This window comes from Myodes glareolus, chromosome 11 (assembly GCF_982192425.1).
Source record: "Myodes glareolus chromosome 11, mMyoGla1.1, whole genome shotgun sequence".
NCBI classification, from domain to species: Eukaryota; Metazoa; Chordata; class Mammalia; order Rodentia; family Cricetidae; genus Myodes; species Myodes glareolus.
Window position 1 is genome coordinate 28,256,765 of NC_142036.1, and position 12,387 is coordinate 28,269,151.

At 40.5% G+C, this 12,387-nt stretch overlaps 1 protein-coding gene across 2 annotated transcripts in view; it reads left to right on the forward strand.

Moving 5' to 3' along the window:
- The window catches only part of Eml5 (EMAP like 5), a 140,891-nt gene that overhangs the window by 125,109 nt on the left and 3,395 nt on the right, over positions 1-12,387 (forward strand). The window contains exons 34-42 of one of the 2 annotated variants that reach the window (XM_087911580.1): positions 673-881; positions 2,484-2,641; positions 5,734-5,848; positions 8,076-8,264; positions 8,408-8,580; positions 10,087-10,249; positions 10,703-10,806; positions 11,417-11,570; positions 12,105-12,205. In XM_087911580.1, coding sequence (XP_087767706.1) covers positions 673-881; positions 2,484-2,641; positions 5,734-5,848; positions 8,076-8,264; positions 8,408-8,580; positions 10,087-10,249; positions 10,703-10,806; positions 11,417-11,570; positions 12,105-12,205 — 1,366 coding nt within the window. Of the gene's footprint in view, positions 1-672; positions 882-2,483; positions 2,642-5,733; positions 5,849-8,075; positions 8,265-8,407; positions 8,581-10,086; positions 10,250-10,702; positions 10,807-11,416; positions 11,571-12,104; positions 12,206-12,387 lie in introns of those variants that run through there. The other variant, XM_087911581.1, reaches the window with a different exon arrangement.

Consider the following 12,387-nt stretch of genomic DNA (forward strand, 5'->3'; position numbering starts at 1 on the left):
CACATATATAACATATACTCATACACACACCCATGCACATATAAACACGCATACATATACCCACACATGCATGCATATACATGCATACACTCATAGACATGCCTATATTCACACACATACATACACACATAAACATTCATATACCTATACACATACCCCCCTCCCCACAGCACATACTACATAGGTGACTTGACTCTGAGCTACATCCATTACTCATGAAAAGATGCACACACACACATTCTGTTCTGAGACAGGGTCTCTCTTTATAGTCCTGCTGGCTTGGAATTCATTGCCTTTACCTCCTGAGAGTCCTGGGATTGAGAATGGAAGACCAATAGAATAAATTCTCCAACACACTCTATACAGACCATTTAATTTATATGAGAAATTAATGTAACTACATAGAAAAAGGTATGGTCCTTAAAATGGCCCATAAATTGTCATAAAGTAGCCCATAAACATATGTCACTTGTAAAGATGTATGTACCATTGATTATAGGTCATATGATTGTTAAGTAGTAGAGCAAGTGTCAAGGCCTTCTTGCAAGCATTTGTGTTTGGGTTTTGTTTTGTTTTGTTCTTAGCTATGCGATTTGAGGAAACTATTCAGTCCTGGCAATTAGCTCAGTTCTTATACTAACCTGTGAAATTTTGTTGTGTCTTCTGTATCAGGGGCCAGAATTGCCAGCAGAGCTGGGCACAACCAACGTATTTTTGTAGCAGAATTTCGACCAGATTCAGATACCCAGTTTGTCTCTGTGGGTATAAAGCACGTGAAATTCTGGACCCTGGCAGGAAGGGCTCTTCTCAGCAAAAAGGGGCTTCTGAGCACACTGGAGGATGCCCGGATGCAGACGATGCTTGCTGTTGCATTTGGTGCAGTATGTCTGTTAAAATGCTGTGTGATGGTGTGTCTTGGCTTGAAGTTTTCTTGCCGTATATTCATAAGCGACATTACTATTGACTAGTCAGTGCAAATCCTGGTCAAGGATATGTCATCTTTAAAAGGTCTAGTCCTTTTAAACATTAAGGAGTGAATGACACTAAACAAGAAAGTGAATGAGATAGTTGCTGTCAAACATGTGCACCCTTGGAACATTCCCGTCCTCCAAGCTTCATTGGTCATGTACTTGTCACACTCCACCAGCTGCGATCTCAGCCGTCCTCGTGCTTCCTTGTGCACCTCCCGTGTGTTATAGCAAAAGAAAAGGAAACCAGGAAAGCCATGCTCAGTGTCTTCAGGGCACTTTGCTTTCCTTCGCTTTCTGTCACCAGAACCACTGTCCATCTTGTAGTTGGAAATACTCCAGGGCCAGTGTCTGATCCAGAGGAGCAGGGAGCTGAGGCCAGAGAACACAGTCCCTGCCCTCAGTGGAGTGTCCAAGAGTCTCTTGCTGTCTCTCATTCCATCCACCTGGGTCTGTAGTAGTTTATAACCACTTCTTCTCCTTTAATACCCTGCCCTGGCTAGACTTTTCAAATTCTCTTAAAATTCCACAGAAAATGAAGTAGATTTTTTTAAAAAAAAATGTGAAATATACATTTTAAGAAAGAAAGTTACAAGTTTAGAACAGTTGAATACACTTAAATATTTTTTAAAAAATGACTAACAATATCAAACAAATAGAACCTTTTGTTCATTCTTAATATAAGAGTAGCCATTTGTTTCTAGAAGGAAACCCCTATTGAAATGATCCTGGCACTTGATCTGTCCATGTCTGTAGATGAACTTCCTTTATTCATAAAGTTACTTTGTAGCCAAGTGCCCATTCTTGGTGAAATAAATAAATAAATAAAAAGTAAATAATAAACTTAACAGCTATTACAGGAGAAAAATAGCTTTTTAATGTATGAAGCAGTAGTGTGACCAGGATATTTTCTCACAGAATAGCTTTATGTTCAGTTTAATAATTTTTCAAATGTCACATGATGACTCCATGTTGGAGACTGGACAGAGAAAAGGAGAGGAATGCTGGTGTCCATAGCTGAAGTGTGCTCTAACTGCAGAGAGGCACCAAGTAGTGACTTTCCTAGATCTGCAGGAGTTAGTGAGCTCTTCGCTTTGATAATAGGTTTATTGTCTGTGACAAAATTCTTTAGCAAACTCATTATTTTTCACTCCTTATTCCTAACCACCCCTTGTTTTCGTTCTTAGTGTTTAGTGACCTTTGGATTAGCTCTTGGACCGCTGGAGGGCCCTGACTCAAAGAAAAGTGTCAGCTGGAGTTATAGTATTTTAGGAAAGATTTATCCAAGGCTCGTCCCACTAACAAAGGACAGATTTAGGAAAGGAAAAGGTCCTAAGGGAACTAACTAAGCGTCACTCAACCCCCTCTCCTGGGTCCAGTGTTGCCCACTCCACTTTGCATGTGCTTTGTCAAAGCAGGTGAACTAGCATTCGGCTCACATAGAGGATGACATCTGTTCGACCTCTTTTTGAACTTTTGATGAGTTTGTCTCCCCCCTTCCCCACTCCTTTTCAGAATAACTTGACGTTTACAGGTACCATCAGTGGTGATGTCTGTGTGTGGAAAGATCACATATTGTGTAGAGTGGTGGCCAGAGCGCACAATGGGCCTGTGTTTGCCATGTATACCACCCTGCGAGACGGGCTGATTGTGACTGGTGGCAAGGAAAGGCCGTGAGTCCTCTTTCATACCCTTCCTGACTGTGTGTGCATTTGTGATCTACCCAAGGCCTAAGTTGGGTGTTCTGGTCTCCTCTAGGCTGCACAGATTAATTGCTCATTTACTTCTCCTTTGTTGCTAGTTATGTGTGATTTTTGGGTTCTCTTAAATCTTGTCTTAAATAGTGTTTTTTTTTTACATTTTAGTTTTCACTGATTTTTTAATTTATTTTGTGCATAGTGGGTGGAGGGAAGTATATGCCCAGGACATGTGTAGAAATCAGAGGACAACATGTGGAAAAGGGTTTTTTCCTTCTACCATGTGCATTCCAGGGGTCAAACTCAGGTCATTTGCTTGGAGTCTCATTACCCACTGTGCCATCTTAGATAAAGCTGAACTGCAGCCAGAGTGCTACTTGTCTGAGATGGCCAAAGGCAGCTGTGCTTTTGATTAAGAATGATGTCCCTAGTCCTTGTGTGCCCGCATCAGTATTGCTGACAGGACATGAAGAGAAACCTTTACTCTAGAAGCCAAGTTACATCTTCATTCCCTATTGCCTCCCTCCCTGTTGATGGAGGAGTGTTAACTGTCTATGTGTTACTTTCATTGGTTAATAAAGAAACTGCCTTGGCCTTTTTGATAGGCCAGCCCTTAGGTGGGTGGAGTAGACAGAACAGAATTGTGGGAGAAAGAAAACAGAGGCAGGCAGTCACCATGACTCTCCTTTCCGAGACAGCTGCAGGTTAGAATCCTCCTGGTAAGCCACCACCTCGTGGTGCTACACAGATTATTAAAAATGGGTTAGATCAATATGTAAGAGTTAGCTAATAAGAGGCTACAGATAATGGGCCAAGCAGTGTTTAAAAGAATACAGTTTCCATGTAATTATTTCAGGGTTAAAGCTAGCTGGGAGGCAGGCGGCGGGAAGCGGCCCACTGCTCCTTCTACACCCTGTGAGGCTCAGAGTCATGGTAGTGAAAGAGGAGACAGCTTCTGAAATCATTCTTTATTATTATTATTATTATTATTATTATTATTATTATTCATTTATTATGTATACAATATTCTGTCTGTGTATATGCCTGCAGGCCAGAAGAGGGCACCAGATCCCATTACAAATGGTTGCAAGCCACCATGTGGTTGCTGGGAATTGAACTCAGGACCTTTGGAAGAGCAGGCAGTGCTCTTAACCCCAGAGCCATCTCTCCAGCCCCTTCTGAAATTGTTCTTACACGACCTCAGCCATAAGCGTGAGCAGAGACCTTTGTCTGCATTACTTTCAAATATCCAAACAGTAACCAGATATTTAAAATTGATTTCTGGGCTGAGTTGAGGGTTCAGTGAGTAAAAGTGCTTACACTATGTGCCTGATCACCTGAGAACCAACCCAGAACCCACAGAAAACCCGGAGAAGCCAGACCAAGGAGCACAAACACTTGTAATCCTGGCACTTTCCCACGGGGAGAAGCCCATCCAGCTTGTTTGGATCAACTTCAAAGAAAGCCTATCTGAGACATGGTGGAAAGGCAAGGACTGACACCTGGTGGTGGAAATGTATAGAAGTCTGTGACCACATACATCCATGCACAGGAACACAAACAGACACCAAAAAGCAAATAAATAAATAAATAAAATAGGATCAAGGGTCTGGAGAGATGCCTCAGCAGTTATTAGCATGTACAGCTCTTGCAGAAGACCTGAGTTCAGCATAGCACTCATGCTGGGCAGCTCCGAACTACCTGTAACTCCAGCTTCCAAGGATCCAGGGCCCTCTTCTGGACTCTGAGAGCACCTACACTCATACATGCATAGACCCCCCCCACAGATATGTATGCACATAATTTAAAAAATTATGATAAGTCTTCTAAAAAATCAAATTAAAGCGGGGTATAATGATACATGTCTTTAATCCCAGCACAGTGGCAACAGTGGCAGGCATATCTCTCTGAGTTCACTGAGGCCAACCTCTCTACATAGATAGCTGCCTCAGGGAGGCAATGAGACTGCCTCAAACCACTTGCTCCCTTCCCCTCTACCCCCTAAAAAAAAAACAGATAAAAGTCATTTGCCACCAGTGTAGTCATCTGGAAATTAAAAAGTGACATACAGTAACTACAAAGTACACAGTTCTTTCGCTACAGTTACCTACTGAGCACATAGGTCTGCTGTTTCTTTAATGGGAAGGTGTGTTTTCTCCTAAGGCAAAATGAAGGAATTATTTTTCAGTTTTTTTTTCAAAAGAAAAATCCATAAATGGCTCTATTTTATCCTTTGTATATTACTCCAAATACTTGTATTTTCCATACCACCTCATTTTGCACACCTTTACTAATGACCTGGTATAACATGATATTTTAATAATTGTAGGATATTTAATAAATGTGCTGCCCTTTGGGCCTTTAAAAGTAAATCCTGTGGCACAACATCCATAATGCTCTTTCTTGTTTTGCATTTCGGCTATCTTTCTAATGTTAGAAATTGTTTTGTGAACTAGGCGTGTGGCATATACCTTAAATCCCAGCACCCAGGAGACAAGAGGCAGGTGGATCTCTGTGAGGCCAGCCTGGTCTACAGAGTGAGTTCCAGGAAAACCAGGGCTGTTACACAGAGAAACCCTGTCTCAATCCCCCCCCCCCCGCAAAAAAAAATCTTGTGGGGCTGGTGTGATGGCTTAGCAGGTTAAGACATTTGCCATACGTGCCTGGGGATGAGTTTAATTCCCAGGTAAAGGTGGAAAGGGAGAACAGATTCCAAAGTTGTTCTCTGACCTGCAGATGCATACCATGGTATGTGTGCACACACACAATCTTGGAAAACAAAACAGTCCTCTTTTCTGCATTTTCTTAATGGAGAACTACTATGAGAAATTTATTATAAAGTGGACTAAATAAAATTATGCTTGTGTCAGATAAAAATATTTCACAAAATGAAGTTTACCAAATTGGAAGCACATTTTGACTGAGATACAGTATGTATCCTTAACTTGACTGATAATTTAGAATACTACAAGTTATAAATAGGGTGTTTAAAATATTCTGTTTAAAATGAAAATTATTGTAGTAGTCAATTATAAACACTTATTTGAGTTTTGTTTTTATTTACCTAGGTCAAAGGAAGGAGGTGCAGTTAAACTGTGGGACCAGGAACTGAGGCGATGTCGGGCCTTCAGGCTTGAGACAGGACAAGTCACAGATTGTGTCCGGTCTGTGTGCAGAGGCAAAGTAAGGTGTTCCTTGAGCCAGTGTGATGCAACTGTGCTGTGATCCCTGTACTTTGTAACTTAATAACCTATACTTGATTTATAGGGTGCTGTTATGTCCACTGTTTACTAATACAGAAAACTTGTGTCTAAGCGAGTTTTCTTTAAACCTTGGTATTGTCTTGAATCTTCTGATTGACTTATGGTAAGATAGGTTGAAAATCCTCACCACTGACTCGTTTTTATTAGAGCAGCTCTTTCCATGTGTCTCCAGCAACAGCATTTCCCCATGCTACTGGCCATACCCCGAGGAGTTCCTCTCTTAGGGACCTCTATCCACATATGGCTAGGGTCTTGACATGTAATGAAGAAAGGAATGTCTGGGCAAGCCAGTGTGAATGAAGTGGAGAAGGGGTTTAGCCGGGCATGAGAGCTCTTCGGATTTGGGAGTTTTTACGATATGTTGCCCAAAGGTTGCAGCTATGTTCAAGGTTAAACAAAGCTTGTTGTTTTAAGATATGTTTGTTCTGTGTGTATGGGTGTTCTTACATGTGTATCTGTGTACTTTGTGTGTGCCTGGTGCCCACCAAAGCCAGAAGTGGGCATCATATCCCTGGAAACTATAGATCATTATGAGCTGTGGAATCTAACCCATTTCCTCAGCAAGAGCAGCTACTGCTCTTAAGTGCTAATCTAAACTGTATTTCTAGTCCCTTAAGCAAAGTTTTAAAATTAAAATTTACAAATTAAAATTTAAAATAAGCTGGTTTACTTATCTTAAAGAAATTCCCTTTGTAAATGAGATTTTAAGGTGGCTTAGGTTTATGAATGAGGGATGAATGCTGATGAAGTTAAACTCAAAGATCACCTATGTTGTGGTCTTGCCTCGACCTCCTGAGTGCTGGAATTACAGATGTGCACCAACACACCCAACTCAGCTCTCAGAAAAAGGGATTTATTTTTTAGAAAGTCTTACTAGCTGGGCACTGCCTTTAACCCCAGCATTCAGGAGGCAGAGACACGTAGAGCTCTGAGTTTGAGGCCAGCCTGGTCTACAGAGTGAGTTCCAGGACAGCCAGGACTACACAGAGAAACCCTGTTTCAAAAAACCGAAATAACAAACAAACAAACAAACAAAAAATAAAGTCTTCCAGAATGTTTGGGGTGGGGGGTTGTTTTCTGTTTATTGATTTTCATTCAGCAAAAAAAACAACAAAACAACAACAACAAAACAAATCAAATACCTGAGTGAGGGTCTTCTTTCTCTTTCAACTTTAATTTCCCCTATTCTGTTTCCTTTAAAAATAACAAAACCATATCGGGCAGTGGTGGCGCACACCTTTAAGCCCAGTACTCGGAAGGCAGACGCAGGTGGATCTAGGTGAGTTTGAGGCCAGCCTGGTCTACGAGAGCTGGTTCCAGGACAGCCAGGACAGTTACACAGAGAAACCTTGTCTCAAAAAACCAAAAAACAGGGCTGGAGAGATGGCTCAGTGGTTAAGAGCACTGACTGACTGCTCTTCCAGAGGTCCTGAGTTCAATTCTCAGCAACCACATGGTGACTCACAGTCATCTATAATGAGACCTGGCGCCCCTTCTGGAAATGCGAGCACACATGGAAGGAATGCTATACACATAATAAATAAATAAATCTTTAAAAAAAAAAACAAAAAACAAAACGAAACAAAATAGAACCACCCCCCCCAAGAAACAAAATCTCATCCATTTCTGTGAAAACTGTTATGCACTTGCACTGTGTGCTATAAATCAAATGCATGTGCTGTCCTGTCTGTATACTTAAATCCTAGCTAAGTTTACTTTAAACATTCTTCTGCTGAGACAAGTTCTGCTGTGTAGTCCAGGCTGACCTGGAGCTTGCAGTCATCATGCCTCAGCCTACCATGTGCTGGTATTACAGGTGTATGCCACCAAACCTAGCAGTTTACTTTTCAACTAAAAAATGAATTCTAGTTCTTTTTGTGTCTCAGTGCATTTTTTCCCATCCAGAGGGTCCTAATATTATGATAGTCAAAGCCAAAACTCTGAATATTAAAGAGTACAGATATATCACCGTAGAGAGAAGTTGTCTCTAGCACAGACTCTGCCATGCAGTAGCCCAGGGATGTTGCCATTGTGTGTCCCTAGGAAGAGAAACGTTTGTATGAGCTAATGATTACTTTGCAACTAGATTAGTTCAAAGCATGTAACTGTTGTATTGCATTAAGTGGATTGGTCCCTCTGTGTTTCAGGGCAAGATATTAGTTGGGACAAGGAATGCTGAAATAATTGAAGTTGGAGAGAAAAATGCAGCATGTAACATTTTAGTTAATGGTCATGTGGATGGGCCAATATGGGGACTAGCAACACATCCTTCCAGGGATTTTTTCCTTTCTGCTGCAGAAGATGGGACAGTGAGACTCTGGGATATTGCTGATAAAGTAGGTATAAACAGTTTTTTAATGAGAGGTTACAGCTTTTAAGAAGTGCAAATCCTCAACTGCTAACTTTAGCTTGATATTGAGGTTTGAGGAAAATTGGTTTCAACTGTAAATGTTTCCTGTGACTCTTGCTTCTTATGCAGAAGATGCTAAACAAAGTAAATTTGGGACATGCTGCCCGGACAGTGTGTTATAGCCCTGAAGGGGACATGGTGGCTATTGGAATGAAAAACGGAGAATTTATTATATTACTTGTGAGTTCTCTGAAAATATGGGGAAAGAAGAGAGACAGACGATGTGCAATCCATGACATCAGGTTAGTCAACAGATGAAATAAATTTTCTAGTTGATTTTTACAATGACCAGCATAAACTTTAAAAAACACAAACTTGCCCATACATCCAGAATAGGTCCTGACAGGTAATTCCTAATTTATTTTTGCAGTATGGAGGATACCCATGACCTGATGCCTTTGAGGCAAAGGCTCTATTCCTTGAGCTACACCTCTAGCAATTATGCATGTTATATAAGTTGTATGCTGGTGTGGTTATGTTGAAATTCTTCTTGCTAAATAAAAAATCCTAATGAACATTACCTATCTTATGATACCAACTACTAGACGTGTGCAGTAAACTGCTTTACTGAGAACTGGTTTGTGCCATTAATATGAGAGCCGGCAGCCATCTAGAAGTTTGAAAACCAAGGTTAAAATACCTTTGCTTAATCCTAGCAAGGCTTCACAGGTCAGCTGTGGCCTTCCTCCCCAGAGCTTCTCCTTGCTTTCCCAGTTCATTCATTCAGGCAATACTAAATAACTATTTCCCAGAATTCAAATTAACCAAAACCTTTTTTTTTTTTGAAAGATTTGCTGTGTATATATGTGGGCATGCACATACTACAGGGTGAACAAGTGGTGGTCAGAGGGCAACTTGTAGAAGCTGGTCCTCTCCTTCCACCATGTGGATTCTGGGGACTGAACTCAGGTTTGGCAGGCATGGCAGCAGGAGACTTTACTTACTTTACCTTCTACTGAATGGTCTCTGGGGCCTTTAACCCTTTCTTGATCTTTTCTTTGTGCTTAAACTAATTTTCATAGTAGCTACCCTGGGTCTGGGTCTGTCAAAAATGGGTGTTTTCCACTGTAAACCCCTTTTTATAAAAGAAATCTCAAGGCTTTTCTTCACCTCTCCATATCTCTATTGTTACTCAACAGGACTCCTGGGACATTTTTCAGGACTCAGTTTGTACCCTACTGCTTCCTGTGACTGATAGGGGAGAACTTTTGTGATTTACCTTTTAATAAATATTCTTCCAGCTTAGAGTTGTCATTTTACCCTAACAACCCAAGTGAGCTAATTTGACTGGTATTTGGATATTAAGACATCATTTTTCTATCTTATGAAATATGTTAATTTAGCAATTCTGGAATGTTTTTGGATTATTTTGAAGCCAGTTGAGGTGGTGCACACTTAATCACAGCACTTGGGTGGCAAAGGCAGGCAGATCCCTGAGTTTGGTCTAAAGAACAGCCAGGGCTACATAGAGAAACCCTGTCACAAAACAACCAAACCAAACCAACTTATTTTAAAATTAGAATTGGAAGACAAGAGATATTTAGTATAAGCAAACTGCAAAAATCTTTACTAATTGTTACTAGGCAAATGCAATCTGTGTGCTTGCACAGTTATGTCTCCTAGGTAACTTAAAGCCATATCAAACACACTGATTTTTCAGGTGCTGGAGTAAGCCCGATATTAAAAACAGTTGAACAATTACATGGGACCTAATGGTTTTTTTTTTTTTTAACATTTTATGCATTCAGATTTAGTCCAGATTCCCGGTATTTGGCAGTGGGTTCTAGTGAGAACTCAGTGGACTTTTATGACCTAACATTGGGTCCCACCCTTAACCGAATCAGCTACTGCAAAGACATTCCAAGCTTTGTCATTCAAATGGACTTCTCTGCAGATAGCAGACATCTCCAGGTACAACATCAATACTGCATCCAATTTCTAAAGATACTTGCTTGTACATTTCTTTAGTGAATGCATTTAAAGCCCCAGGGACTGTATCTGAACTCACTGATCTGTTTTTTTCTGTATTACTTCTGTATCCTGCTCTGTGAAATTGAACTTTACTATTTATGTGTACATGTTATGGCTTACATATAAAACTATCATGCCCATTGTCTCAGAAGATAGTCTGTGGCAAGTGTTGTTTAGAATCTCATCATTCAGCAGGAATACCAACTACAGTAGATGATGGCCTCCGGTGTTTATTGCTGTGCATTAGACCTTGGTATCCGCTCATTCGGCTCCTGCTAGTCTCACCTGCATCTCATTACCTTCCTTCCATGCTTTGATTTTTTTACGTCCTCATGATGACACATAACAGAGATATCTACTAATAATGGATGTTTCCTCTCGTTTTGAGAGCAGGTTTCTAGTGGCTGCTATAAACGGCATGTCTATGAAGTGCCTTCAGGAAAACACCTTGTAGACCATGCTGCCATTGATAGGATCACATGGGCTACCTGGACAAGGTAAATAAACACTTCACTCAAGTGATTTTTGAGGTTAGAGAAGTTGGAAATTATGGGTTGGGAATGTGGCTCAGTAGCACGAACAAGGCCACGTTTGAGCAGAAAGCAGGAAACCAGCCTAGGCATGGTTGCTCAACTCCTGTGTTGTCCTAGGATTATGGGAGGCAGAAGTGATTCAGGTTCAAGGCACGCTTGATCTACATAGCAAATTTGTGGCTAGCCAGGGATATATTGCATGACCGTTTCAAAAACAAAAGTAGCAAAATCTATTTTTGAAGTTATTGCATGATGGAATACATGATTTTGTTATCCTATCTTGAATTTTCAACAAATAAATAGCTATGTTGATTCTGGGACCCCTTCCATTTAAATACTGTCCTACACTTTATCAGTTTCCATGGTTCAAACAAGTTCTTAAAAAGCATTAGTGTAATGACCTTGACTATGTCATGGCATTTTCCTAAAAGATCAACAGTAATGAAGCAGCTGGTAGAGCCACGTGTGGTGATACACATCTTTACCCTAGCATTTGAGAGGCAGAGGTAATTGTTATTTTTAATATGGTTAAAATGTCTGTTTTTTGTGGTGTATTTGTTTTCCCTCTACCTAGTATTCTGGGAGATGAAGTTATGGGAATCTGGTCCAGACATGCTGAGAAAGCAGATGTCACCTGTGCCTGCGTATCTCATTCAGGAATCAGCCTTGTGACAGGAGATGACTTTGGCATGGTTAAGTTATATGATTTTCCATGCCCAGAAAAATTTGTAAGTGTTCAGTATTTTTGTATTTTGTACTTTAGTTGTATCTTAGGTGATTCATCTTTTCCCACATTATGTAAAATGTTATGGTGCTGATACTAAATACTGTAGTAAAAATTTCATTTCCAAAGGTTTCCTCAACACCCAAAATAAAAGCTATTAAAAACAAATCTTCCAAGGCCAGGTGTGGTGATGCCTGCCTTTGATCTCAGCACTCCACAGGCAGAGACAGGTAGATTTCCGAATTCAAGGATAGCCTTGTCTCAAAAAAACAAAATCTGCCCTATAGTCTCTGGAAACTTGTACACAAATTTTTTGATGAACTTTTTTTTTTTTTAACTAAGTTCCACTCCACTCCCTTTTTTCACAGAGAAAAGCTTCCAGGGTCCTGTAGATATGACTACCCAAATGACTTAGTTTGTTGTACACAGACCTGTAAACTCTTTGCAGTAACTGCCGGGGTCTACCTCCCTACTCTTGTGATAAATTTTGGGAACCTTTGTATACATCACTAATGAGTGAGCTTTGTTTCTGTTTTAGGCAAAGCACAAGAGGTTCCTAGGTCATTCCCCCCATGTGACGAATATTCGATTTACCAGTGGTGATCGACATGTTATCAGTGCTGGAGGCGATGACTGCAGGTCAGTATTTGTCAGTCCACGAAGAGCATGACTACCTCAGTACTAGTGAAGACTTACTAAAGTAACTCTATATAGCATTGGCAATGAATATAGCCAACATCTCTCAGATGGTAATATAGCCAGTGACTCCAAAGCCATTAACCTCATATAAACAAACAAACAAAGTTATTGTACATGTGATC